Raw genomic sequence first — 26,874 nt, 5'->3', positions numbered from 1 at the left:
TAGCACATAATTAAAGAACAATTGTCCGCCATGGGAATACTAGTCAGAAAATTATAGGAACTAAAGAGAAAGCAATAAGCAATAAGAAATATGACCCAGTTCTGAACAAGGTAATGACTAGTTCAGCTTAGAAGGAAACATTGCAATGATAAGAAGATGGTTCATAAGGAATGGTATAGCTCCTAGATGAAAATTGTTCACTGCAGGACTTACAACCCATATTTTCATTCACTCCCCTAATTCAGTTTCTTTTCCATTTAAATGCAGATATAACGAGGATGTTCCAAAAATGTCTTCTGCTTATCTTGTATGTCTCTATTTCCCCGTATCTCTTTTATTTTGAATATTTTAAAATCCAGTTTCACAGACCTCAACATTGGATACAAAATCCCACTGATCAGAATGTGTAGAGAAAATGGAATATGTGATTGAATCATGCCAAAAGCGTATCTCATAGAGTCAAATGCTGTATTAGATACTTGACTGTGAGAAGGATGTCATACATGATCACTATGACATAATAATAGGTTGAACAGATTAAAAAAAAATAAAGTAGAGGGCATCCTATTCTGACCACAAAAATGACAAATGGGGAGCTCATTTCCCATATCCTATGTCTACTACTTAATATAAAAATTCATATGAAGCAGAGAAGTTCCTAGAAGTATTTTTAGTGAGAAGTGTATCCTTCAAAGAGTAAGACATTTTATGTATTATTTTAAATCTCAGTCAGAAGCATTACTCCTCAATGACAAGTTTACAGGTAATCCCCTAGGGATCTGATGGCCCTTAGAAGCCACTGCAAATGTCTTCATATTCATCAGAAGAGAGGGAAGGTACAGCTCCATCAGGGTTATGGATTTAATCTGTTATTTAAGTTTATTATGGGCTTTTGGATATAAAATGTTAATCTCTTGTTGTGAATAAGAGTACTGAAACATAACTAAAACACGCAGAAATAGAAAAGAAAATAATAGTGATGTGAATTAATCACAGGACAGTGTCTGGGGTCTAATCCATACACTTCATATTTAATCTTCATGATCTTTCCACTCTTCTGTGCAGCAAATAGCTTAATTCATCTCTCAAAAGTGTTCAATAGGAGGTTAACGGGAAGCAAACATTGTTTAGGTTAAACAAAAGCAGACTCCTTTGTTTATAAGCTTTCTTATCATGTTTATTTTGTTCTAGTTTATTTTGAGTTTCCTCAGAAAGCCTATACCATTGTGTCCACATATACAATGCACAGTGGCCTTTGTCTCCCAAACATGTCCAACATTTGAATTCTCCTGAAAAGAGTTTAGAAATGACCTTTCTTTCAGAAATACTGTACAAACTAGAAAAGAGACACAAAAAAGTTCTAATGATTTTAGTTTTTATTTCACAAGTGTTGCAATGCCTGACATTTGCATTTATTTTGGAAATGATAAGTATCACTGTGAATGGAAGTACTATGATATACATTCATATAAGGTCGTGTTCACATATCTGAAAAAGAATTATATGCTAAACAAGCTGCCTTATTTCATAGTTATTACCTACAGGTGAAAAAGAGAGTGTGTTCTTTCTTTACAATGTCCGAATAAACAGTAAACAGTGCGCAAAGCCTACCATGTGCACTATCTCACTTAATCATCAGGCTGACTCCCTGAAACATCTTTATTTCTATATGACAAAAGAAACAGGAGTATCCACAGTATTCAGGACTGATTTAAGCCTGCCTCAGTATGTTTCAGTAGCCTATGAAAAGAGTAACAAGGACACCAGAATTTCCTTTTTCTTCGCCAACATCCTAAACTTCTGCTCTGTTCATGCCTCTATCACTGGAAAGTCTAAAAGACTCTACACAGAGTTAATGTTAAAAGATGTTTTAGAAGAAAAACATTGTACATTTTGGGTTGCTAATTTGAAAGTAACATTAATTGATGGACATTTAACTCAGTTATAACTCACTCATAGCCAGTTGATGGACACTCACTAAGTACCAGGAAAGTAAGTTTAAATTAAGCATTGTTTTCTGTTTGTTTGTTTGTTTGTTTCTGCACTAAGAATGATTACATTTTACTGAGGTGCAGAGGAATTTTAATCCAGCAACATTGCTTCTCTGGCAATGGATCATGTCCAAAGACCTTTCAATATCTGGCTGGAATGATGTTCCTTTAATCACTATGGCTAGAATACAGATATGCCCTTAGTACACATTTTTAATCTCAAACAATGAAGGTAAACCATTTTCTTGAAGGAAGCACCCATGTTTGAAAGTGAAATTCAATTGAGGGGCAGACAAAGTGACTAATCAGAAAGATTTGACAGAATCAGTCAGAGATAGGACAGGTCCAGTCTCACAAGAACAGACAAGAAAAAAAAATAGCTAGTTAAGAGCAGTACAGTAGAATTAACACAGTAGAAGAGGTTACAGCAGAGAGACAGTGTAGAAAAAATGATACAGTTGAGAGTTCAGTAGAGAAGACAGTACTGAAGAGAAAGTAGAGTTGAATAGAATAGAGAGTTAAGTAGGGAAGACTGTACATTAGACTCGAGTTCAGTACAGTCTGTAGAATTGAGTCAATTAAGTTGCAAGGTGGCAGTTTTACTGGGGATAGTTTTACAGAGACAGGTAACAGAGAGAGAACAAACTAGACATAGATGAAGACAGCATGAGCTAGAGAATAAGGAGCCAGAAGATTAACCCATATTGCTAGAGTTAGTTTGAAGCCAAGCAAAGCAATTCAGTCAGAGTGAGAGAAACTAGTTTGAATCAGTCAGCTTGGAGATGAGTTTGAGCCAGTACAGCTGAGTTGAACCAGCAAGCAGAGTTCAGAAAGAGCTAGTAAGGGTATAACATTCTATGAAAATATGAATTGGTGTATACAAAGCACCTAGCAAGGTGATTGGTACTTGGCAAGCTAACAGTATTGTTTTTGTATCCTGAAATTTGTATTTATAAAACATTATGATTTATCAAAAAAAGAAAAGAATTAGTAAGGGTGTACTCATTCAGAAGTAAGCTTCTGAGATGACAATTACATCAGAGGAGTAAAAGTTACTCTTACACTAGGGACAGTAGATGTTTGAGCCCCAGAAGCTGGACTTACCCTAACAGTTGCAGGTTTTACTTGGATTCCTGAATACTCTCTCCTGAAATCTTCCTTGCTGTCAAAGACACTGGTATATCTTTGAGAGGATTAGCCAAGTGAGTTTGGGAACTCCATGCTGAATCAAAGTGGATCTAACCCATAGGAAATAGAGTACCTGTAACCAGGTTTTATTCTACCATTGCTAGGTATGTGGTTAGGCTGGATATACTTGATCTAAAACCCTTTATTTTAGTGGCTCATCCAGAGTGAGTATTTTTGACTACTGCCAGTACCCTGTGGTCAATGCAGAAAGGCCTGGCTGCTTTTACACTTGCTGTAAAATGTTTTCCTCCTTACACTTCCCCACAGTTCTATGAATAATCCTTATACCCATTTGCTAACATCAAATAGGAATTGGTTGAGTCTGGATGCAAGCTTTGAACATCAGCCAACTTTCTTCATGAATACCAGTTGAAGAAAATTATTTGGGCCCTAAGTTCTTTGAAAGTACAGACAATAGCTTATTTAGGTTGAATTTCAAAATGGTATGAAGCCTAAAAGTAGGAAATTTTTCTCCCACCTCAAATTCTCTTAATTGGAATATATGACAGCCTAATCTTCTATGTTATTATTATGTAAAAAATCCAGTAATAAAAATGAAAAATTACCTGGAGTACATCGATAGCTAAATTTTACAAAGTTAAAAGGAAACAGAAATGTATGGGAAATACTGAGAATTCCATTTCAGCCAGACATTTAATGGAATCTCTTCAGTCCTGTGAAGCCTCGTTTTATCACAGTTCTCATTTTAATCTGCTTCCTACATTAAATAATTCCTGTCTGAGTTGCATATGAATGGCCTACAGGCAGCTGCAAGCAGGCTGCCACTGGAGTAAGAAAATTACTGATGTCCAAAAGTGAAGGGGGTTGAGAATTGCCAGAAGAAGCAACCTGCTGATCTTTCCCATCCTTCCTTATAAGCCTGCTCTCAAACTGATCTTCCCTTTTAGAGCACATGAAGCAAAACACATCAAGAGGTGAAAAATCATTTGTTCCTAGGAGTTCTTCTTCATTGAAGCTACAGAGATGAACTTCTCTTTTAGGTAAATGAATTTGAGCAGTCAAATATCACTTTGTAAACCACTGATAACTTCCTTGCACAAACACAGCTCTTTATCATCTACACCAGAATCTTTTCCTTAAAGTTAGAATGAAGACTTTAGAGGCTTATCTAATAATAAGTTACTGACCAGGCAAGGAAAAAAACAAAAACTTCAAAAACCTTGCAGATTTGGATGTGAGGTGGCTTGTAAATCATGTGGGTTGTAGCACTTGCCTTTCCAATGTAAGGAAGGAAATCACATAACCTAGTGAGCAAGAGCCAGTGGGAGGCCAAAAATAACCATCCTAATCCCTGTGCATCCATTAAATAGGTATTCTTCAATGAAAATAATATATGAGCTATGTTTTATTAAAAAAAGAATATCATGGTAATTTGCCTGTGATCACATAGTTGGTTGGAATGGAATTCATAGGAAAGACATCTTCCACCTAATGGCACAACATGTTCTGCTTTGACTGTAGGCAAGTTTTATTCTTTATCCAATGTTCTCTTTTTATAAAACTCCCTTACTTCCCTGGTACTTGCATACATGGCTAAATATAAAGACATATCCCAAAGGAATCATCAAAGGTCCTATCAGAAAACATATGTCTTCGTAAATGTATTAACTAACACATTTTGGCTTATGTTATCAGAGAATATAAATATATGTAGAACATAAGCATATGTGCCTCTGAATCTAGTGTTTGTTTATATATGCATTATTTATATACAAGAATGAAACTATTCAAGCACTTGCAAAATATATCCAGGGCACTGAGTTTAGTAACCATTGAACATGTGGCTTGTTTGCAGGATACAGAATCTGTGCTTAAGAGATGATGAATTTTCCTAAAGTAATAAGGGATTAGTGGCTGAAAAATGAAGACAGAAGATAAATACAAATACATTAACATTAAAATAACTAATGAAAAAATAGGGAGAGCTGCTTGTTTGTCAGACTACTTTGTTGCTGAGATTTCAGTGAATAACATGTTTTCACCCTGGCCTTCAGCTGGGGATACAGAGAAGCAGGATGTTTTGCCAAGTTACTTCCCTTTTGTTTGTGTGAGGATCACAACCTCATATGGTCGAGATAAACAAGTTTGACTTCTCAATGAACCCTTCTTTGTATTGAGATGCTTTGCTCTGACAAAAGAAAATGAATTGTGGAATAAACTAGGTGCAATAGTTTCTACTGGCAGCCCTCCTGAACTGATCTGTGTGTAGTGTTATTTTTTTTTCTATCCTCACTCCCCACTCAGGAACTGTTCACCTCTGCCAGGGGCTCTGGCAGAAAAAGCCCTCCTTTTTTATTGAGGGTTTGTTTGAAACCTTCTTAGCATATGTCCCAGGCTGGTCAAGAACTTGTAACCCTCCTATCTTGACCTACTGAATGCTAAAATTATAATTTGAATTTTATTCTGCTTGTTAAGGCGTAGTGAAACACAATCATGATAATGGAGTTCATTGTCAACTTGGCAACATCTAGAATCCTGTTAGAGATGAGGCCTCTGGCTTGTCTGTCAGAGATTAGATGGATTTGCTTAATTGAGATGTGAAGACATGATTCATATAGGTGGCACTATTCCTTGGGCTGGAGTCCTGGACTGTGAAAAAAAAAAAGAAGAAGAAGAAAAAGGAAAAAAGAAGGAGAAAGTGAGCTTATCAAATACTTCATTGTGTGGATATGAAATGACCAGTGGCCTCAGAATTCTGCCATCCTGACTTCGCTTCGCTTCTGTGATGTATTGTGCCCTTGAACAATGAGCTGAATACACCCTGTAATCCTTAAATTTCTTTATCAAGATAGTTTGTGAAAGTAAAACCAAAGAAACTAACAAAAACGTACAGGAGAACATTGATTACTTCAAACAAAACATGAGACTACTTACTTGAGCATTTCCACCATGACACATCAGCTAGTGTTTGTCAACAGTTGCTAAGTTCCCTTCCTGAGAACCTTACTGGCCACTCTGGTATATATTATACCACTGTGGGCACACCATAGAGAAGTGAGACTTTAGTTTAATTTTCCACAGATTTGCCTCTATGACCTGATATGCTGTATCCATTTTTTTTTTTTTTTTTTTTTTTTTTTGATTTGGAACTTAGGAGTACTTGTATACTGAGGAGATGGCTCTGATTTCCTCATTGTTTTTCCATTCTCCAATGTGACTCTGCCTGTGTTTTTGAATAGGACTGGTAAAAACAATCTTTTTGTTTGTTTGTTTTGTTTTGTGGTTTCATAAGAAAATGCCACTGATGTCCCAGGTGCAGTGGAGGGGTTGACTTTGGTGACAGGGAATACTCTTCATGTGTTATATTACATGGTCTGTCAGAAAACAGAGGCTATTGGTATAGGCAAGGGTACACTAATAAAAATGTTTATCTGATTTATTGCTTTTCTTTTGTTTTGTTTTTCTAATGGACACAAGAAAGAACATACTTTATGTGAGTCAGGGGGTTCTTTTCCAAGAATAACCACAAATCTCAAATGAGCACTCAGTATTCCTTGTCTATCATCTCACATTTGCTCAGTAAACTCACTTTGCCCAAGCTGGAATTACACTATTATAGTTTCTTTCCTTAAAATCACCATATTCTCCACCTCACAAATGTTTCCTCTCCCTTCTACTTCCTAATAAGGCAAAAGAAAAGCAATAAATCAGATAAACATTTTTATTAGTGTACCCTTGCCTATACCAATAGCCTCTGTTTTCTGACAAACCATGTAATATAACACATGAAGAGTATTCCCTGTCACCAAAGTCAACCCCTCCACTGCACCTGGGACATCAGTGGCATTTTCTTATGAAACCACAACACCAGAATAACAAGCAGAAGCTCAGTAAATACTGTCCATGAATGAAAAATAGGCATTTGAAGACATGAAAGTTTTCATCTGTTCAAACCAAAGAGAACAAACAGTAGCATGGCTGTTTCTAGAGTTAATGTAAGTAGCATACATCTAATAACCATGTGTAACATAAATGATGCTAACCTCATTTCCCTGGTGGCTTCTTAGGCTGTAACTCAACAATCAATGGTCACTTCTTAGAGTACATATTAAAAAGAAGATCCAATTATTGCCCATCCATATTACTAGTCATTAGAACAACAATCCACTGAAGCTTGATGAACCGAGGTTCAATGTGGGGTCAAGTTAGTTGTTATAGATCATATTGTAAGTGAAGGGGATTAACTCAACACACATACATGCGTCACTAGGGAAGTTCCTGCCTGCTCTTCTCAGGCATGATTCAGAAAGCCCTTGAGACACCCCACCGATCCAAGTGCAGCGAGTAACGTGGCCACTCCAATAGTGAAGCACTACATGCTCACTGCAGTAAGGCAGGCATGGAAATGGCATACTGTCAAATAAGCACATCCCTATTCTGTCAGGCTGGCCATGAATTTAAAGACAGGCATGTGGCCTCCTAATGGAAACTTTGCACCTAGCAAGACTGGATCTTGTTCTCTGTGTCCAAAGCATGGATTTTAATCACTGCAGAAACAGCAAGATCTTCCAAGATCACAACAGGAGCATGTCTTGGGATGCGTTTTGCCTGTTTTACATTTGATTTAAAGAATATGCAATTTGAGGAAGCAGAGTTTATAAGAAACAAAAATTATCTGAAAGCATACATTTAAAATGTGCATGGTATGGATTTTAATACTTCATTTTCAATGTGAATGGGAAGGGTCTCCAAGCAGGACAGAAGCTCTGTTGTTAAACCTTAAATTGCTTTCAGGTGTATCTATCTCTGCTCACTGTGCATCTCTACCTGGGTGGCCAGTTTAGCCTGCTTGGCCAAGAGTCTTTGTCCTTCAGGTAGACAAGCTGAATTCAGATATCTGATTGACCATTACTGAGTGTGATATTCAGTTCCCAAAATTTTATGAGCATACATTCGCATGCCTTCTCTTTGTTTAAATTTTCAGTCATAACTGGCTCGTAAATGTTATTGTCAACATGATTCATACACATGATGTTGAAGCCAGTGCATGGAATATGCTCAACAAAGTATGTCTCAAAGTGCCATTGATGACAGCAACCGATGCCCACACCTGTCTTTCAGTTCTGAAACCTCCTTGATTTGGACCCAATCCTGTATCATCTGATATTTGCTGGCAACATGAGCAGTTGTTAATTGGCATTCTATTGTGTCTTCTTAATCAGCAGCATTCTTCAGCAGTGAGAACAGTGTCTAGATTTACAGTTTAACCAAAGCTGGATTCATTACCCCACAGATTTTGTAACACTACATTGCGGCTTGCTACTGTTTTTATCAGGTACCTTGATTCTCTGCACAAACACTGTCTTTACCCATTGTTTTGAGAATAAGAAATTAAGAAAAGAGCAATAGCATGAAAAATTTAAACAATATATTCTAAGTAAATAAAGAGTCAGCATTTCTATAATTATAGATAATAGAATTATTCTTACAGGGCTTTGCAAAAATTAGATTCTAAAATATGTTAAATGCTAAGCTCCTCACCTAGAATATAATTATTGTTATATCATAGATAATAAAATTATTATGTTATCTATGCTGCTAAACAGTGTTATGAGTTCTAATAAGTCAATTAACCTTCCTGGGTCTCAATTTATCCATAAAATCATTGCGTTAGGTAACAAGTCCACGAATCTTAGCTCTAAAAATTATGTTTTAATATAAATAGGCTAGGGAAGTAAATGTCTTATTCTCATCTCATTTGGAACATGCCCAGTTTAGATATTTCATCACTGAAGTTCATATGTGAGGAAGGAGAAGATACGTGTTTTCTCTTCTGTGCATCATATTTTCACCAGCAGCGTCCTGATACTCTCTCGCCATGGCAAATGCACTAGGTGCATTTGGCTTTTCAAAATGTCTTCTAAAGATAAATCATAGTAAGACACTTGATATTGTTTCTAACAATGCAATTAAAAGTGGGGCCTTAAACCATGGTGTTGAAAGTGCCTGTTAAATGGAAAGACGAGATCCACTCACACTCTGTGGTAGATAAATTGGCAGACTTTGCTTACTAAAGATGGTTTGGGACATAAGCACATTCTAAGAATCAGTAAAGGTCAGATTCTTGTTCCAGATAAAGGGAGTTTGACAAAAGACAATGCCTAAATGTCCTGACAAATGTCTGGCAGTGAGGTATCACAGAGAAGACTCCATATAAAAACTTCAGCTAGCAACCTTTATAGAGAAACTGATACCAGGGATAAACAGAAGCTGCAATAATGGTCTAGAGAGTATATAAACTCCTCCATCAGGGACTGCCGAGGATCAAAAATAAATTCCCGAGACTTGCAGTGGTTCAGCATGATATTATTGCCTTAACTATATCTGCACTTACCTGTACCCTGGGATGCCTACAATGCTCCAACTACATTAGACTTTCAGCATCTCAATACATAAAATTCTTAAACTGGGTGGGCCTGTTGCCTGGAATACTTTTCAAACATTTTATTCTACATCTCAGATATTCATTTCTTTCAAGTATTTTCATGCAAGTTAGTTTATCCTAATGCCTTTCTTTTGTGATTCTGTCATAGAAACAATTTTTTGTCTTCTTGTGGTCATTGAAAATTTTTCTTATTAAATACTAGATTACATATGAATTAACTTAACTTTTTGTCTCATTTTCTCCTTTGTATATTCATAAGAACTAGAAATATGTTTGTTACTGTTAGCTAGTGTGTTGAGGACAACAAAGAGATCATTGTACAGGCATGTATTCAGCAAATGAGTAAATAAACAAGCTACTTTGCCTCCTGTATACTTTTCATAATGTCAAGCTACTATCTTGACATTTAGTAGATGACATTGAAAGAAACAGGTCTCTTCTATCTTGCTTATAGATATACTCTTGTTTCCTTGTGTGTCTACTCCTGGGACTGGCATCTTGCAGTTTTCCAACAAATTATCTTACATATTTAACATGAAAGGATCTCATACTTAAGTTTGAAGAAAGGGAGTGAATTCTGTCTTTGAAGACAGAAGCAGCCATCAAAACTTATTTTAAGCTCAATGCAGTTGACCATTAGCAACCATTACTTCCTCAGACAACTTTAACTTTGTTTTGAATCATTAAAATCCACAACCATAGCTCTCACTTCCTTAGCAATAAAAGAGTACAGGTTTTGATTTCAGATGTTGAGTGGTGGCCTCTAATGTTCGTGTGGAAAGCTAAGGTGTCTCGCTGAAATGGAAACACACACAAATAATTTATTATAATTTTGGCAGACTTCTAAGCACATATAAACACCAACCCATATCAAGCTACATAAGAATATAATGAAGTGTCATGACAATTTAAATTTAAGACAAAAGGAAACTGAAGGACAGAAGGCTGAGGTTCCTACTCAAGGCTATATAGAGCTACATGTGTTAGAGCTGAAACATCATTGATGATAATCTTACTGCCTTGGATTTAAGAGTGTTGAATTCCATGGCATCTATATAAGAACTAAAACATACAATTGAAATAATATTAGGAACCAGGTTTGTCTTGATGATAAGTCTCCAGACCTATTTAAGTTGCTTTTTAAAGACATGGTTCCAAAAGAATGTGCAATGGCAGTGACTTTACTTTTTGTTCTGAGGATGAGAAGGAGGTACCTATTCATGCAGGCCAAGTGTTCTACCAGAGTTACACCTGAAACTATTGTTTGTTTTTGACAGATGTCACTATGTCTGTAACACAGGCTGGTTTGGCACCTGCTGTGTAGCCCAGGGTGGCTTCAGATTTATAGTTCTTCTGTTTCTTTCTCCTTGGTGCTAAGGGTATAGACAAGTGCCACCACTCCTTTGAATTTTGAGTAAGAATGTTAGGGCGGATTCCCGTGAGATTAAATCACCTCAGCAAGCAGTGGGAGAGGAAAGGGTCAGATCTCTGATTTTAATAATAAGGATAAAGAACAGCTAGAATGACTCGATGGACATACATGCATTTGGATAGCTATCCAAATTTATCCTTGGCATAGTAAAAGATCATTCTCTGGGCCACTAGCTGTGTGGGCTATCACACAGCGACTAATACCTATTATAAAACTGAAACAGACAAGTCTTAATGACGGAAAACACTTTAGGTATGGTTGACAAATCCAGCCTAAAGCTCTCTATGCTGCATCTGTATCTAATGAAGATGATACACTGGCAAACAACATCAGTGTCAGCAGAGCCTTAGAACGTCAAACATCAGAGTGATTGGTCCACTAGAAGAACAAGGAAGCTGAAATTAAGATAAGGATTTTAAAGAGTTCAGATCATTCTTAAAGTTTATCTTCTGAGTATAATTCATCCTACTTTTCTTTTTTTTAAAAAAATCTTGATTAAAAACAGGCAGTTTCATTTCTCTGGGACTCAGTTTCTTAATGTGTGGAATGACTGATTTGATTCAGGTAATTTATGATCCCATTCTGTGGAGTCTTGATAAGTCAAAGCCTGAATTATGTAAATTTCAGATACACCTTTGCTTATTTTCTCTTCTTCCTCATAGTTTAAATTCATTATCATAAAATAAAATAAACTTTAAAATACATAGGAAACTTTTTGTATAGAATGGTCATATTACATATGACCTTTATTTATATACGGTTTTATTTTATCCTATTTGAAATACTGACCCCCAGTAGTCATAATGAATGCTATTTGGATAAGCACCCCTATTATAACATTGAAATTAATCTGGAGTCCTGTTATTCCTTGTGATCTTAAGTAAGTTCTTAATCTATCCAAACCTTCAGCAGGCCTTCTACAAAACAGAAGCAACACCTGAAATCTTGAATATCTGACAACATGAGTTGGGAATGGCATATGCAGCTTCCTTTTATCCTGTTTTCAAGTTCTGAAATGGAAACAGCTTTCATGGCAACCTCGATCTGTCCCAGGTGGATGGAACCACCTGTTAGTCTTGTTTTTATATTTTCCAGTAAAGGCTAGAATAAATGTTTTCTGTGGAGAACTGTCCCAATCAGCCCTTAAAACTCAAGTGAGGCTATGCTCAGCTCCTATGTTAGCTCCTATGTTCAGCTCCTTTGTTCAGTCTTGGGTACATTTATCTCAATATGTTACTACTATATGTATCATCATGTTAAAACCTGCCAAGGGTCCAATCAACCTACTCTATATAACTCAGATACCTTCATTAGAAAATCTTCATACTGGATGTCAGAAAAAATTTCATTGAATTTCCTCTTTTCTCAAGAATGACAAGCCACTTATTTCCGGCAACCTTCCCAACATTCCCAAACAAACAGATTTTGGCATTATTTCTCAAGTGAGCATTTATACTACCTCTGCCTCCATTTTCATCCAGGAACCTATAGAAATTCTGTGTAGTTGATAAGACAGAGTCTAGACTTTTCTTTATGGCATGTTTCATCTAGTACATTGTATTCAACAAAGGTTTGTAGAGTTTGGCTGCTATGGATACCTGATCTAACATCTTCTCCCTGCCACAAGATTATTGGCCATTGCCATCATAAATGTAATGTGTCTTATTAGGGTTATAAAACAGAATGTGAAATTTGATGTTCTGAGTTTAAATTTCAGTTTGGTGAGTTATGGGCTCATTCACTCTGAGCCACTAAGTTTTTTCCTATCGAAGAAGACAGCACCTACTTTATAGAACCAAGATGAATCAAATATATTATGTAATTAGTAGGCCTATACTATAACATTAATATGCTTATACTATTATATTATAACAATTTGTTTAACATTAGTCCAGTTTCAATGTAGTGCTAAGTCAAATATGGTATTAAGATTATTTGTGATAATTTCATATGATCTTTAAATATAGGATTATGGAGGTCAATTAAAATGAGTAAAATGTGAAGTTGCAGCCATATTCCAGACAAAATAGCTCTAGATCCTCTAGATGTAACATCAGATTGTACTAATTGTTTCTGTCTATTAGTCTACTTTAGGTACCAGTGTTTAGCAATATAGACAATATTTACTAAAACAGGTCATTAAAAATGGCAAGTGGTGAAAATATCCCTTAATTCCATTCCCATATGAGACACTGAAATATGATATGTTGAAGGATTCAAGAACTTTTACAGTTTAGAAGGACTTCTCTCAGACATTACATGCAAATATCTTCAGCACCTCATATTTTTGGAATGAGGATTCTAGGAGATTATTTTACAATTTCTTCTTCAAGAGTTTAAGTTAAGCAGTTTCAGATGTGACTAATACCCACGTCTGGTCACCACAGCCGGTTATGTGATCTCCAGTAAGCATGGCAATGATCATGGATCATAGTGTGGATTTATATTTGGTTCAGAATCACACTTGTCAATAGCATGGAAAAACTAGCAACTATGGCTTCAAACGTTTGCACTTTAGAATATGCTGACATCTAATATTTGGTCGAAGCTTTTAGTCTAGACTTACTTATATCTGTGAAGCAAAAAATCCAGGCATGGTGGCCCACATTTTTAATCCTAGCATTCTGCAGGCAGAAGCGGGTGGATCTATGAGAGTTTGACGCCAGCCTTGTCTACAAAGCAAGTTCCAGAAAAGCTACAGCTTTTACACAAAGGAACCCCATCTCAAAGAAAAAAAAAAAAAGGTAAGGTGAGTAAATAAAGGAGCATAGATCACCAGTTTCTCTGTCTTTTTTGTAAGAGACAGTTCTATGAGGATTCTTTTGAAGTTGCTTTTTTAATATATTTTTGAAATATTTGCTCCTTATTGTAGCTTGATAGAAGAATTGTTCTTTCTTCATTCAGTAACACTTTGTATGTATTTGGATGAAAAGCAGATATTTTCACAGTCCAGGTCAGCATATAGAGATAATGAAATAGCTTTGCCATTAAAGTTTGGATTCACTTTTTCCCTAGAATGTGTTAACCGAAAACTATTTTCATTTTTATGGCTGGAGAAGAGGCAATTTATGCTGTGAAACATATTCCAAACTATTGTGGCTCTGGAGTTTCTTAAACCACTCACAATGTAGAGAGAACAATCAATATTTAAAAACAGCCACTGACTTTATCTAGTAGCCTTAAATCTTTGCTCAAGTCAGCACTATTGTTTCATTTGCTCACCAGTCTGATGCTAATAAAGTTTTGTTTTTAAAAATGTATTTATGTTATGTGTCAGGGTGTTTTGTTTGAATGCATGTCTGTGTACCATGTGTGTGCCTGGTACTCAGGGAGGTCAGAAGAGTGTGTCAAATACCCTGGGAGTGGAGTTAAAAATGACTGTGACACATGTGGATTCTGAGAATCGAACCCAAGACTTCTGGAAGAGTAGCCAGTACTCCTTAGCTACTTAGCCACTACCTGCTACTATTATTTTATTAGAAAGAAATTTTATTGAAGTTTAATTAAATTATAAATCATAAATATAACAAATACGCATATTTGTTACTGAAACTGCATAAATTTTGAGAAACTAGATAATCAGAATATGCAACAGATAGCAGCCTGAAATATCTGAAATATAAAGATCTAAAGACATAGGAATGGGCATTTCTCTGTTCTCTGGAAATGCAGAGAACAATTCCCTGAGGTATGATGAATTAGCCCACCACATAAAAGAAAGGTTAGTCTAACAGCAACATTGTTTATCTTTTACAAAGTAGGCCACTTATACTTTGTCAGGCATAAGAATATACATCACATAAATAATTGTTCTGTAGTTACTTGGTAGACCCACAGAATTTATGAAAGAAAAAGTTCCATGGAGATAACCAAGCCCAGCTTTCTCATCTTAAACTGAGAGAGGTAAGCTTGACTGATATAGTATAAAGTCAGAGAATGACAGAGGAAACACAAGCTTTCCTTTATTACGATTTATTTTCTCAACTGAAATAAGTTTACCTGCAACAGGTCAAGCCATTTGTTTGTTAATAGGTGGTGGGTCTTTGTTTATATGTGTCATGTACACTAAGACAGAAGAGCACTGATTTCCAGTGATACAGTCCCTAGTTTCCCACAAGGAATAGAAACTTAAAGCACTCAGAAGAAAGCAACTACAAATTCTTTAAACTTTTATACTAATAATTTATTCTAAAGAACATTTATTTAATACAAATTAAAATAGCATGTTATATAAATATTGTATTTTCTCTGTTCTTCAGAATACACTGTATTATATTAATAATAGTAATAATAATAATAATCAAACTGAATTTTGAGGGATGGCCATAGTTTTGAACAGTTGTATAGTAAAATGAAAAGTTTCGATCACTCAGGGAAACCATTAAAAGACTAATCCTTGATTTTTAACCAAGTTCAATTTTCCTATTTAGTATCAAGTCCTTTTATAAGACATATTTACAAATAGACATAAGAATGACAAAACAAGTCAGTATCCTCCAACTAGGACGTGTGGGATACTGAGAAAGAAACTCCTGTGGGAAAATAGATCTGAATGAAATGACTATTGGTCTTTCCTTGTTTGTATTAAGGTTTCAAGAGATGAGAATAATTGTTATTTCAATAATAAATACTGTTTATTCTTTTTATTACTTAAACTCTGCACCTTTACAGTATGTATGCAAACTATACAATTATCTATATCAACTTTATAATATCATAGCTCCAGAATTAATTTGTATACTCTTTAGGAAGTTTTTTGACTCTTAAATTCGCATTGAGACAACTCTGATACATTCTTCACAAGTAAAGACAATATTCCTTTACAAATCTCCTAACTTTTACATACTATGTATAGTTCTACTTCAATATAGTTACAAATATTTTACCATTTAAAAGGACTCCTTAAAAAAACACCAGAAATCAAATGAGAGTTTCTAGTGAAGTTCAGAAGGCATCTAATTCTCTCTGCAGTGTTAATACAATATTAGCAATAATACTATCAATACACAAAAAAAAATTCAAGGAAAAATAATCTGTCCATGCATAATAAGACAGGTTTGAATACAAGTAATAAGGGAAAAAGAATACTGAATATTTTCATAGAGGTTAGCAATCTTTAGAAGAAACAAGTACAAGTTATAACTTGAGTGGTGAATAATTATGCTCCTGACACAAACAAATTTAGAGTAGAGTAGACATCATCACAAAACCCAGAATCAATACCCTGGACATAAGAGTGTAAAGAAGGACCACACCTCTGGCATAAAATAAGATGTAACCAGTCCCTACTAAGAGAGAGGAACTCTGACAGTGTTCCATAAATGCTTGAGGTCTTAAAGAGAAGAAAAAACATAAAATCCAGCACATCAAAATGGGATGTCCCAGCCATAACCATCAGGTAAAATTACAGTAATGCACACAGAAGACAAATCAAGTTACTTGGTTCATGAAAATACACAAATTAAGTAAAATTTAAAGATATTGACCATTTCCAAAATTTAGACTATTTTCTCACATTGAAACTACTAAATATTTTCCTCAGAAAGAGCCACAATATGCATTTTGCAAAGTTCCATTAAAATTACTCTAATAAAACCTGCTTTCCATCCCCACCTCCTCCTTCCAATGGGTTATAAATGTAGGTTTCTGGTAACCTACATCAGAGTGACACACTTATTTTAATTTGATGTTTGCTATTTGTAAAAGTAATTATATTTATGGCACATTGTGGCAGCCTTCCTGGGAGGATTAGATTAGGTAAAGATGCAAAGACTTCGGTAATGTTCTTTATGTTTATTGAAGTTTAAAACTTAAGAGTGAGGATACTACAACAATACTGTCAAACACCGGCATGAGATGCTTTTCAAAACTGCGCTGCCAACTTTTGAGAAACAAATGACTAGCTGAACACAAACATAGCTCAAATATGTTCTGAGTGGCAATAAAATGATAATCAAAAATTACTCAGACACTCAGAAACGCACTCTTCCATAGAATGGTACAGGCAAGAACACACCTTGCTTTTAGAGGGAGAGATGATTGTTCAGGAGAGACGGTAAGCCTCTAATGAACAAAAATATCAACACTTGCAAAGCCATGCTTGTTTAGAACCCAGGTTAAAATCCGTCACATGAGTTGGAAACTCATTTCTCCCGAGAGTATCCCTTAGATTGTAAAATAGATAACATCAACACCCTTGCAGAAAACCCTACATGAAAGCTTGTTCCTCAGTGTCCAATCTTAAGCCATAAGAATTAAAAATGCATATTCAATTCTCTCTGGTGAGTGCATTTGCATACAAGATACAAGTGCACCCCACATATACACAAATAAATTTGCTGTTATGATTAAAGGAGGATAATATATTAAAGAACTCTAACAAAATCAACAGGGACAGGATACTCCAAGTATAAGCTGACACATATTATCAACCCTTTATTTTCTCAGTTTTGATTCTAGATTGAGAGTGCTACTCATAGTGTTGGAGTATTCTTTTGCTGTGAAAACATCACCAACTTGCCAAAAGTTTATTTTGTTAATCTTCCTCACCCTGAGAATCCTGCTTTTCTGCATGCCCATCCCAGAAATCACATTTCTCTCTTCTCAATTCAGGTGCCTCTCACATTCGCTTAAAGAAATTTTTAATTGCAAAACAGGATTTTAACAAGTGACTGAAAAGCACTCCCTTACCTTCTAAACCTGCTTCAATCAGCCCAAACTGTTCCAATAATTTAACAAAAAGCACAATGACGATCAGAACTGCTATCATTTCAAGCCCCTCCAAGTTCATGGTCAGCTAGGTCATGGTCCAGCCACAGCCACTGAGAAGCGCTCCTCACCCTGGCTTTCTTTGTAAAGCCATTAAACTACATTAAGAAGGCTACAGCTGGAGAAGGGAGGAGGAGAGCAGTGAGAGAGGAGGGAGAGGGAAAGCAGAGAGAGAGAGAGAGAGAGAGAGAAAGAGAGAGAGAGAGAGAGAGAGAGAGAGAGAGAGAGAGAGAGAGAGAGAGAGCGCTATTCATCCTTTTTGCTGTATCCAAGGCCAGAAGTGGCAGCCTGATAAAGTCGAGCCTCTCAGAATTATCAGCGTCCTTGTTATCACTCTCCCACAAGGAGACAGCCGTGCGTGAAGTAGTAGCACTCAGATCACGGAAAACCAAGGAGGTCTCCAGGAAGGTCCGGAGCAAGCCTGGAGGGCAGCACAAGCAGCGCGGGCCCCCAGGACTCCACACCTCACCCGCCAGTGGAATCTCAGGGTTGGGCAGTTGCCTTGGAAACACTGGAAGCGAAGCTGGACTCCCGCTGCAGACAGGACCTGAGCAGCACCTTGTCATGAGAAGCCAGGAAAAAGAAAAGCCTCGATCGCCCACAGGCAGTAGCAGCTTGCTTTCAGCAGTTTCTGAACCTGTTTACTCTTCAGATGAAACAAATGTGTATATTTTATCCGAAGGAGGCAGAGAGAAATGGAATGAAGCTTTCCTCCCGGTGTGGTTCGTTATGGCTCTGTTCTTTTCAATGAGTTGCTTTACTGTAATGCTCAAGTGTCTTACTCATTTTGAACTAATATTCAGTTTGAGTAGGGACTAGTATTTCAAAGTTTGAAATGCTCGTAAGTATACTTAATTTACTAACATTTTGGAGTGTGGCAGTTACCTCCTTTCTCACTGGCTTCACTTTCAACATACCAAATATGCATTAAGCATTTTTTATCTTGAAAGCTTTCTGAAAATATTTGGTATCAATTCGATGCCATGAAAAGTTTGATAAGGGAAAAAATGAAGCAAACATTTTTTGGAGTTTCTATGTTTTGTACACCCCGCCTCCTGATACTACAGTATAGTGAACCCAGAACCAAGAGCTGAACTGAAGCAAAACAAAACTCATGAAAACAAACAGAACCCAGAATAGAAATTAGCTCAGAGATCCCTGTCAAGTCTCTTACTGTGCAGATGAGCAATCTGAGGAGCAAAGAGGACAAGAGACCAAGGGACATAGAAAAGTGCACTAGGGTGAAAATGGAATACAAACTCCAGAGACAACTAACCTGGATTCAGGTTTAAAACCTCCTAGGTCTTGTAGACATTACTTCATAATGTCCCGCCTCATCATCTACATTTGTAAACAGGGACCTGATGATAAGACCAAGATCATGAGCATGTTTTGAAAATTATCTAAAAACATTTACAAAGCAAAGGGATCTGTTCAGCAGTAGTAGCTCCCGTCTTGGCCCAGATATCCCATGCTTTGTTTATATTTCTGAATGTGGTTAGGATCATTCACACTTCTGTGTGCAGCCTCTTGGTGGTGTCTTAACACTCAGGTGCCAGCCTGGGGTTTGCCCTTCATTGTTTTCTTTTATTTCTATTTATTTATTTATTATAAGTTATTCATTTTCATTCAGACTATCTACATGATAGCTTTTGTTCCTTCTCCAAAATGTGTCCTGGACTGGTACATCCCGGGGTCTTTGTTTATTCCATTCTGTCCATTTGTTGTGGAGAAAGAACGATATAAAAGAAAACAAAAAAAAATAACACAAAACAAAACAAAATCAGGCTGTTTGTCAAGTTCCTCAGATTATTTAATGAAAGCTCTGGTATCAGTAGCAGATGCACTTTTCCCCATGTGTGACTGTTGTTACTTTTGCTGCTTATGTTAATTAGTTGATACTGTCAAGCCTCAGTGTGCTGTATTATAGCTACTTGGATGCACATTCTTCCCAACAAAAGATGAATTTTCAGGGGACACGAATCCCGACTTCATTGCCTGAGTTCCAAAAAGTTTTCCACCTGCTACAGTTCCTACTAGGGGCCGACATCTCACTTCATCGATGTTTATTAGATTATTGTAGTTGCCATGTATCTACTGCATAGTGGAGGCTTTAGAAACATTACTTTCTGCTCGCCACTTTGAAAGGAGGTATAATCACATAGCATTATCAAGGAAACACGAAGCCTTGGAGCACTTAATAAGCAGCAGGCTTAAGGTCATAACCCTTGTAAATGGCATGACCAAGAGTCAAACTCTGGTTCATTCATTTCAGACTGTTATGTAGTCCTGTTATTCCACACCCTTTTAAATGAATTAGAAATTCAGGTATCAGCACAAGTTCTTATTTGCCCTCATTGAAGGTTATATTCAAAATGACCCTTCCAAACTGTTTGGTGACATTCTAATTAATCTATTAACTCCAGTAACTTCAGGAGTCAAAATGTTATTGAACTAGTAGTTAAATTCATGGATCTTGCTTCCTGGTGGCTTGCAGGAGTATTGTCACTTAACCATGCATCCTCTGTGGCTGCTAAAAGAGATTTTTTTTTTTTTTTTTGGTGTCTGCTACAGTGAACTCTGTAAAGTTCCTTTGATTCCCCCATAGACAGAAGTTACTGGTTAGTTCCTATGTGATTTTCTACACAGATGATATTCTTAGTTTGAGAAATATTTGTATGCAGGGAGCTTGTGTAAAGTTCCAGAGTGGGGAAGGCTGCTATGCTCAGTCTGAGTGCCATGATAAAAAAACAAAACAAAACAAACAAACAAAAAACCTTGATGCATTATTGACTTTCCCAGATTTTTCCAGTTTTCAACTCTTACATAGACCTCATGATCTCAACCCTTTGTATTCAATGCTGCTTCTGTCAGAATGTTTACTCCAGATCTCCTCTTCACTAACAGACTTTGTTTGGGATTTGATGCCAAAATTCTCTTCAGAGAGATGCCCATCCTATCCACACTACATGATTCAGTATGCCTGTTCCTGGTGCGGGAGTCATGACTGCCTGAGTCAGTGTCACTTTCATCTCAGTAATTGTCTTCAGGAAACATGCATGCTTGTTTACTTATCAAATATCACTATTGCAATCGCTAGAGCATCAATTGCTGTTGATAAAGGTGGAGATGCCTACCTATTGCATTCCCCAGGTGCCATCACATGGAGATTAGTGGCTGGCGTTGAAAAGGCTGGGTACTGTACAGTGAGATAGCTGGCTAACACTGTTGTCTTTCCTAAGAAGCCATCTGCTCTCTCACCGATCTGATAGAGGCAAGTTTCATACCATGTAGAGTGCTGAGGGACCTGCGGGCCTTGTGAGTTTTCTGTACCTCTTATAAGGATTTCTTACTCCAAGGCAGACACATCAAGGCAAATCCTATGACCTTTCTTTATTGTAAGCCCCGAGAAATACAAGCTGGAGTATTTTTACTATGTTCTGTCCCAAAGGTTTAATATGAATATGATTTGTGGTTTTGCCAATATGACCAATGAAAGCAATATCAAGAATGAGTTCAAGGAAGTATCCCTGTCTACCATATACCCCTGTCCAATTTGAAAATCATTGCTACAGAAGGTGAGAAGTAGCTTGGAAAAGATTTGTTCCTGTCCTTCAATTTTCAGCCAGAGGAACACTGATGTATAAATAGGAAAAGTGGCTTTGCTATTTGCGTAATTCATAGCTTTAAGTTACCCAGCCTGAATTCGATCTAGCACAGTAATTATCTTAGATTCCTGTATTCCTTCCTGCAACACCTTTTGTAAAGAGAAACATTAGTGCATCGAATGGACATAGAGGAAATATTGACTGCATTCAAGTCAGAGCCGATATTTGTCCTCCCCAGAGGAAGGAGCGAAAAGATAAGCGCAATACTATTTGCAAATGATACTTAATCTGCTTGGATCTATGATTTGCTCAACTATAGGCTAAGCATGGACACTGGCCCATCCTTGAATCATTTTGTGAAGGATAAGATCTTCACTGTGATCTTGTAAGAAAAGAGAAGACCCTTTGGAAGAGTGAGTGAATTTTTCCAAGTCAGAATCCAGTGAAGCTGATGGCTTAGTACTTAGAGTCACTATGTTTCCGCTTAACTCCTAAACACATCCAGCCAGACATGAAGCATGCAATAAACAAATATCAACAGAGTTAAGGAGCCAGCATTTTATTGTGGCCTTTTAAAGGATCCCTTGCAATTTTTGAATTAGTAAGTTTTCAGACATGATGTCCAAAGAGGTTCTATATGTTTGCACTCCCACCAGCAATGGAGGAGGGTTCCCCTTTCTCCACATCCTCTCCAGCATGTGTTGTCATTTGGGTTTTTGATCTTAGCCATTCTGATGGATGTGAAATGTAATCTCAGAGCTGTTTTGATTTGCATTTCCCTGATGGCTAAGGACTTTGCAATTTCTTTAAGTGTTTCTCTGCCATTACATATTCCTGTTTTGAAAATTCTCTGTTTAGATCTGTACCACATTTTAATTGAATTATTTGGATAGTTGGTGTCTATCTTCTTGAGTTCTTTATATATTCTGGATATTAGCCTTCTATCAGATGTAGGGTTGGTGAACAACTTTTCCCATTCAGTAGGCTGTTTTGTTCTGTTTTCTGTAAGGCTCCACCCAACAGGGCATTGAAGCAGAACTTTGGGCAGCCAAACTTTGGGCAGAGCACAGGGATTCTTATGGAAGAAGGGGGTTGGAGAAGGGATTCGAAAGACATGGAGGGGACAGGAGCTGCACAAGGAGGCAAAAAAAGGTAAAATATCTGAGCCCAGTGTGTCCTGCACAGACTTATGCACCAACTGAGGACCATGCATGGAGAGGACCTATACCCCTTGCTCATATGTAACCAATTGATAGCTCAGTCTCCATGTGGGTACCCAAGTAAGGGGAGCAGGGACTGCTTCTGTCATGAACTCTGCTCTTTGATCGATCACTTTCCCCTGGTGATGTGGTCTTGCCAGGCCACAGAGGAAGAGGATCCAGGCAGTCCTGATGAGACTTTACAAACTATGGGCAGATGGCAGAGTAAGAGAACTCCCCGTTTCAGAGGACTAGGGGAAGGGATGGGGGAAAGAATGGAAGGGATGGTAGGACTGGGAGGAGTTGAGAGAGGGGGCTTCAATCAGGATATATAATGAATAAATTATGAAAAAAGTAAAAATAAAAATTAAAGAAATATTTTAGAAATGAGAAAGTTCTATGTACCTGCAATCTAAGCGAGTTGGTGAGATAAAGGATGAGTATGAAATGGTGTAAGTCAAAAGGGTTGCTGGTTGTATATATTTAAGAACCTACATGTGGTTGTGGAAAGATAGCTTGGTCAGCAAAATCTGAGTTTACGCCAGCATCCATGCTATGGAAGTTTAGCATGTATCTGTAATCTTAGTACTAGCAAGTTAGTGACAGGAAGCTCTTCCCTGGAAGCCCTTTTATGCCCATTTATTGCAAATTGGCAAGCTCTCGGGTACAGTTAGAGACATTTTGTTGAAAACATAAATTAGACTATGATTTAAAAAAGACACTCTTATCTACCTGTCTTCTGCACACATCTACATGTATGTATACATACAGCTTCCTCTATATACAAACACATGTAAAAAAGTATATACATGGCCAAACACATATATGCAATCTACATGTAGATCAGGAGATTGGATAGGAAGCAACTCCTAAGAGCAAGAATTTGAGCAGATCTCAGCTTCCACAGAAGGCTTTATACATGATCTGTGTTTAAGATGCTCATAAGGTGGACAAGAAGCTGATGCAGGTATTACAGTTTAAGAAAATGTCACAATGCAACTTTCAGGAGACTTGCTCAGAGCTCAAGGCAACAGTGAGGTTATCTTTTGCCTGTCCCCAGCGGGAAAAAAAATCACATTTAATTAAAGATACTCTTATTATTGCAATTCTATCTGTGCATATCCCTAAAGCACAGTTTATTCAAAATCACCAGTTACTGGCAGTAATAAACCCATTTCTGCTTCATTTTCAGCTATATGGTTTTTGGAAGAAAAAAAGACCAGTGTTTCCTTACAAAATGAGGTGAAGCTGCCTTTGATAAACTAAATAAAAAGGGGATTCTGGTGGTTTTGCTCTGTCTTTCTCTGTCTCTCTCTGTCTCTCTCATTCCTCAAATTGGGTATGGCACTAACAAACACATGAGAGAGGCATTGAGATTTTTCTGTATTCTTGTTTCTGAGTACTTGGATGAGCAAAAATTAAGCTTCTCTCAACATGTTCTTGATTACACATTCATTGTTAATTTTGTGGTCTTGGTACTATATATGATGATATGGGTCATAAAATCCCTGTTTCCTGTAGGTACATAGCTTGGACTCTATTCAAATGAAATTGAGAAACTGTTTGTAGAGTACCCACTATTTAAAAAGTTATTGAGCTAAGATGTATATTTTTAGATTAAAAGCCCTATGAGTAAGTATCAGTATTACTTTCCTCTTCTGAAGATAATGTGAAGAACAAATTACTTGGTTGGTTAGAGTAGGGACACCCACCTGAGGAGATCCTAAGTTGATGTGGTGTTAGATGCAATTACTAACAGCTGCAGTCCAGAGCTGCAGTTCAATGCTTCTAAGGGAGGAGCCTAGAAAGTAGCACCAGGAAAGGCGAGCCTCTGTAAGTGTTAGTGCCAGTGAAAGAGGGAAGACTAGACTATTGTATAGCAATAACTAAAGATTTTACTGTTTGGTTGAGTGGGTGTATGGGAGGGATAATTTGTATTACCTGAGCAGTGGAGAAGAAAATTAGTCCTGTTCTAGAATTTACTCAGAGCCTGAAAAAGTTAAGGCCATCCAGGCTCCTTGAGTATGTGCTCTCTGGAAGCGTTTTCTTCCCTCTTATCAAGTAACTGCCTGTTCTGACACATAGACTGAGCATCAGAGGTTACATGTTTGAGCCAGGGGAACCAGGGTTAATGTCTTTCAGTGAGCAAATATAAAATTCATTTGACCGTACAAAATAATCTTAAAAAAATTAAATGAAGTATTGATTTCAAAACTTTGAAGAGATGGTGGTCCACATTTATGAAATTTGCACTAGGAGGAGAAGGATGCTGGAGTTCCAGGGCCCTCACTGCTACTTTAGAGCCCCGTGATTGTGCAGTGAGTGACAGAGAGCCACCTAACAGAGACTGCCACTTTGTAAGTGCTTAGTTATAATTTTTTATTGCTTATTGAACCCTTTTATACCCCGATTGCTTTTCTAATTGCTTTATATGATTTATCTCAATTAATCCATATGACTCAGTGAGCTGAGCACTAGGATTGTTTCCAACGGCTGTGCAGATAAGAAAGAAGGAGATGTCATTAGTGGAGTTGGGACTCTAAAGAAAATATCTTGCTTATTCTAGCTACTAAGATTTACCATCATCTCCAACAAAGACATATGAGAAAGATGCTCAGTCAGATGCATAGCAACATTAGGTGCTGCTGGCAAGATGATTTAATGAGTAAAGTGACTGAAAAACCAATGTCAAACTGGATGTGATAGTACATGTTTGCAATCGCAGTAGTGCTACAGTGAGATGGAAGTGGAGACAGGACAAACCCTGGAACACCATGAATCAGCAATCCTGGCACAAAAAAACAGCAAACAACAAAGAGAGACCCTGTATCAAACAAGGTTAAAGACAAGAACTGACACCAGAGAGTATTTTATGACCTCCATACAAGAGCCATAATACATATGTGCCTGTGATCACACATACACAGACATGTAACACAAAACACAGAGATTAAGTCCCCTCAGTTGCCATACCTCACCTTCTGCTTTGCATGAACAGATCACATCCTCAGTGGGGAGGAAGCAGTCACACTATGCCCAGCTTCAACAAGCTGACTTTTCCTAAGGGACAAGCAGAGTGACAAGGACACACAAGGGCTGTCATTTAGTGGAGCTTAATGGCAATGAAGGCCGATGGGAACAATGAAAAGCATAGCAGGAGTGATGCATTGACAAAAGGCAACTTACCTGATTTAAATGGGAGTAAAGAAAAAAGTTAGTGTGGGTCAGAATAATGTAGAGACGTTACTAAATGTAAATCTCCAGATTGTTGCCAGAGATTCTGAGTTAAATTCTTATAAAAAGCTCCATTTTTGTCACTTTTAAACTCAGGACTTCTATAGGCCATGCCATGAAAACCATAGCATTAACTTCCAAAACATTCTCAACTATATAAACAATACAGCCTCCAGGTTGATCTTTCTCCAGGGCTTATCAAAACCTGACAAAATCAAACATTTTACAAACACAGTATAGTTGAAAATAGGTGGGATCTCCATCTCTGATCTCAAGCTGTACTACAGAGCAACAGTAATAAAAACTGCCTGGTACTGGCAGAGAAACAGAATGGTGGATCAATGGAATTGAATCATAGACCCAGAAATAAACTCACACACCTACGGAACTTGATTTTTTTTTTTAACAAAGAAGTCAAAACTACACAATGGAAAAAAGAAAGCATCTTCAACAAATGATGCTGGTCTAACTGGATGTCTACATGTAGAAAAATGCAAATAGATCCATATTCATCACCCTGCACAAAACCCTGTCCAAATGGAACAAAGACCTCAACATAAAACCAGCACACTAAGTCTGTGTCTCATTGGCACAGAAGACAACTTCCTGAACAGAACACCAACAGCACAGGCTCCAAGATCAACAATCAATAAATGGGACCACAGGAAACTCAAATGCTTCTGTAACGCTAAAGACATGGGCAACAGAAAAAAATGACAGCGTACAGACTAGGAAAAGATCTTCACTAACCCTAGTATCCAGAATATATAAAGAACTCAAGATATTATTATTTTATCACTGAATTATTTTTATTGCTTCACAGTTTTACACATGTATATAATGACTTTTGTTCTTTTTTATTTATTTATTAGAATTTATTCTCTTTGTATCCCAGCTGTAGCCCTCTCCCTCAATTCCTCCTATTCTTCCCTCCCCCTTCTCCTCCTATCCCCTTCTCCCAGTCCACAGATAGGGGAGTTCCTCCTCCCCTTCCATCTTACCCTAGCCTATCAGGTCTCATAAGGTCTGGCTGCAATGTTTTCCTCTG

General features: G+C 37.2%; 1 protein-coding gene across 4 annotated transcripts in view; it reads right to left on the bottom strand.

The window, feature by feature from the left end:
• Positions 1 to 26,874, bottom strand: part of Kcnip4 (potassium voltage-gated channel interacting protein 4) — a 1,134,333-nt gene that overhangs the window by 460,434 nt on the left and 647,025 nt on the right. The window contains exon 1 of one of the 4 annotated variants that reach the window (XM_060365335.1): positions 17,708 to 17,959. The exons of the other annotated variants lie outside the window; for them this stretch is intronic. Coding sequence (XP_060221318.1) covers positions 17,708 to 17,807 — 100 coding nt within the window. The 5' untranslated portion in view covers positions 17,808 to 17,959. Of the gene's footprint in view, positions 1 to 17,707; positions 17,960 to 26,874 lie in introns of those variants that run through there. 4 annotated transcript variants of the gene reach the window in all.

The sequence above is a fragment of the Meriones unguiculatus genome, chromosome 12 (genome assembly GCF_030254825.1).
Source record: "Meriones unguiculatus strain TT.TT164.6M chromosome 12, Bangor_MerUng_6.1, whole genome shotgun sequence".
NCBI classification, from domain to species: Eukaryota; Metazoa; Chordata; class Mammalia; order Rodentia; family Muridae; genus Meriones; species Meriones unguiculatus.
This window is presented reverse-complemented; position numbering and strand designations above follow the sequence as displayed.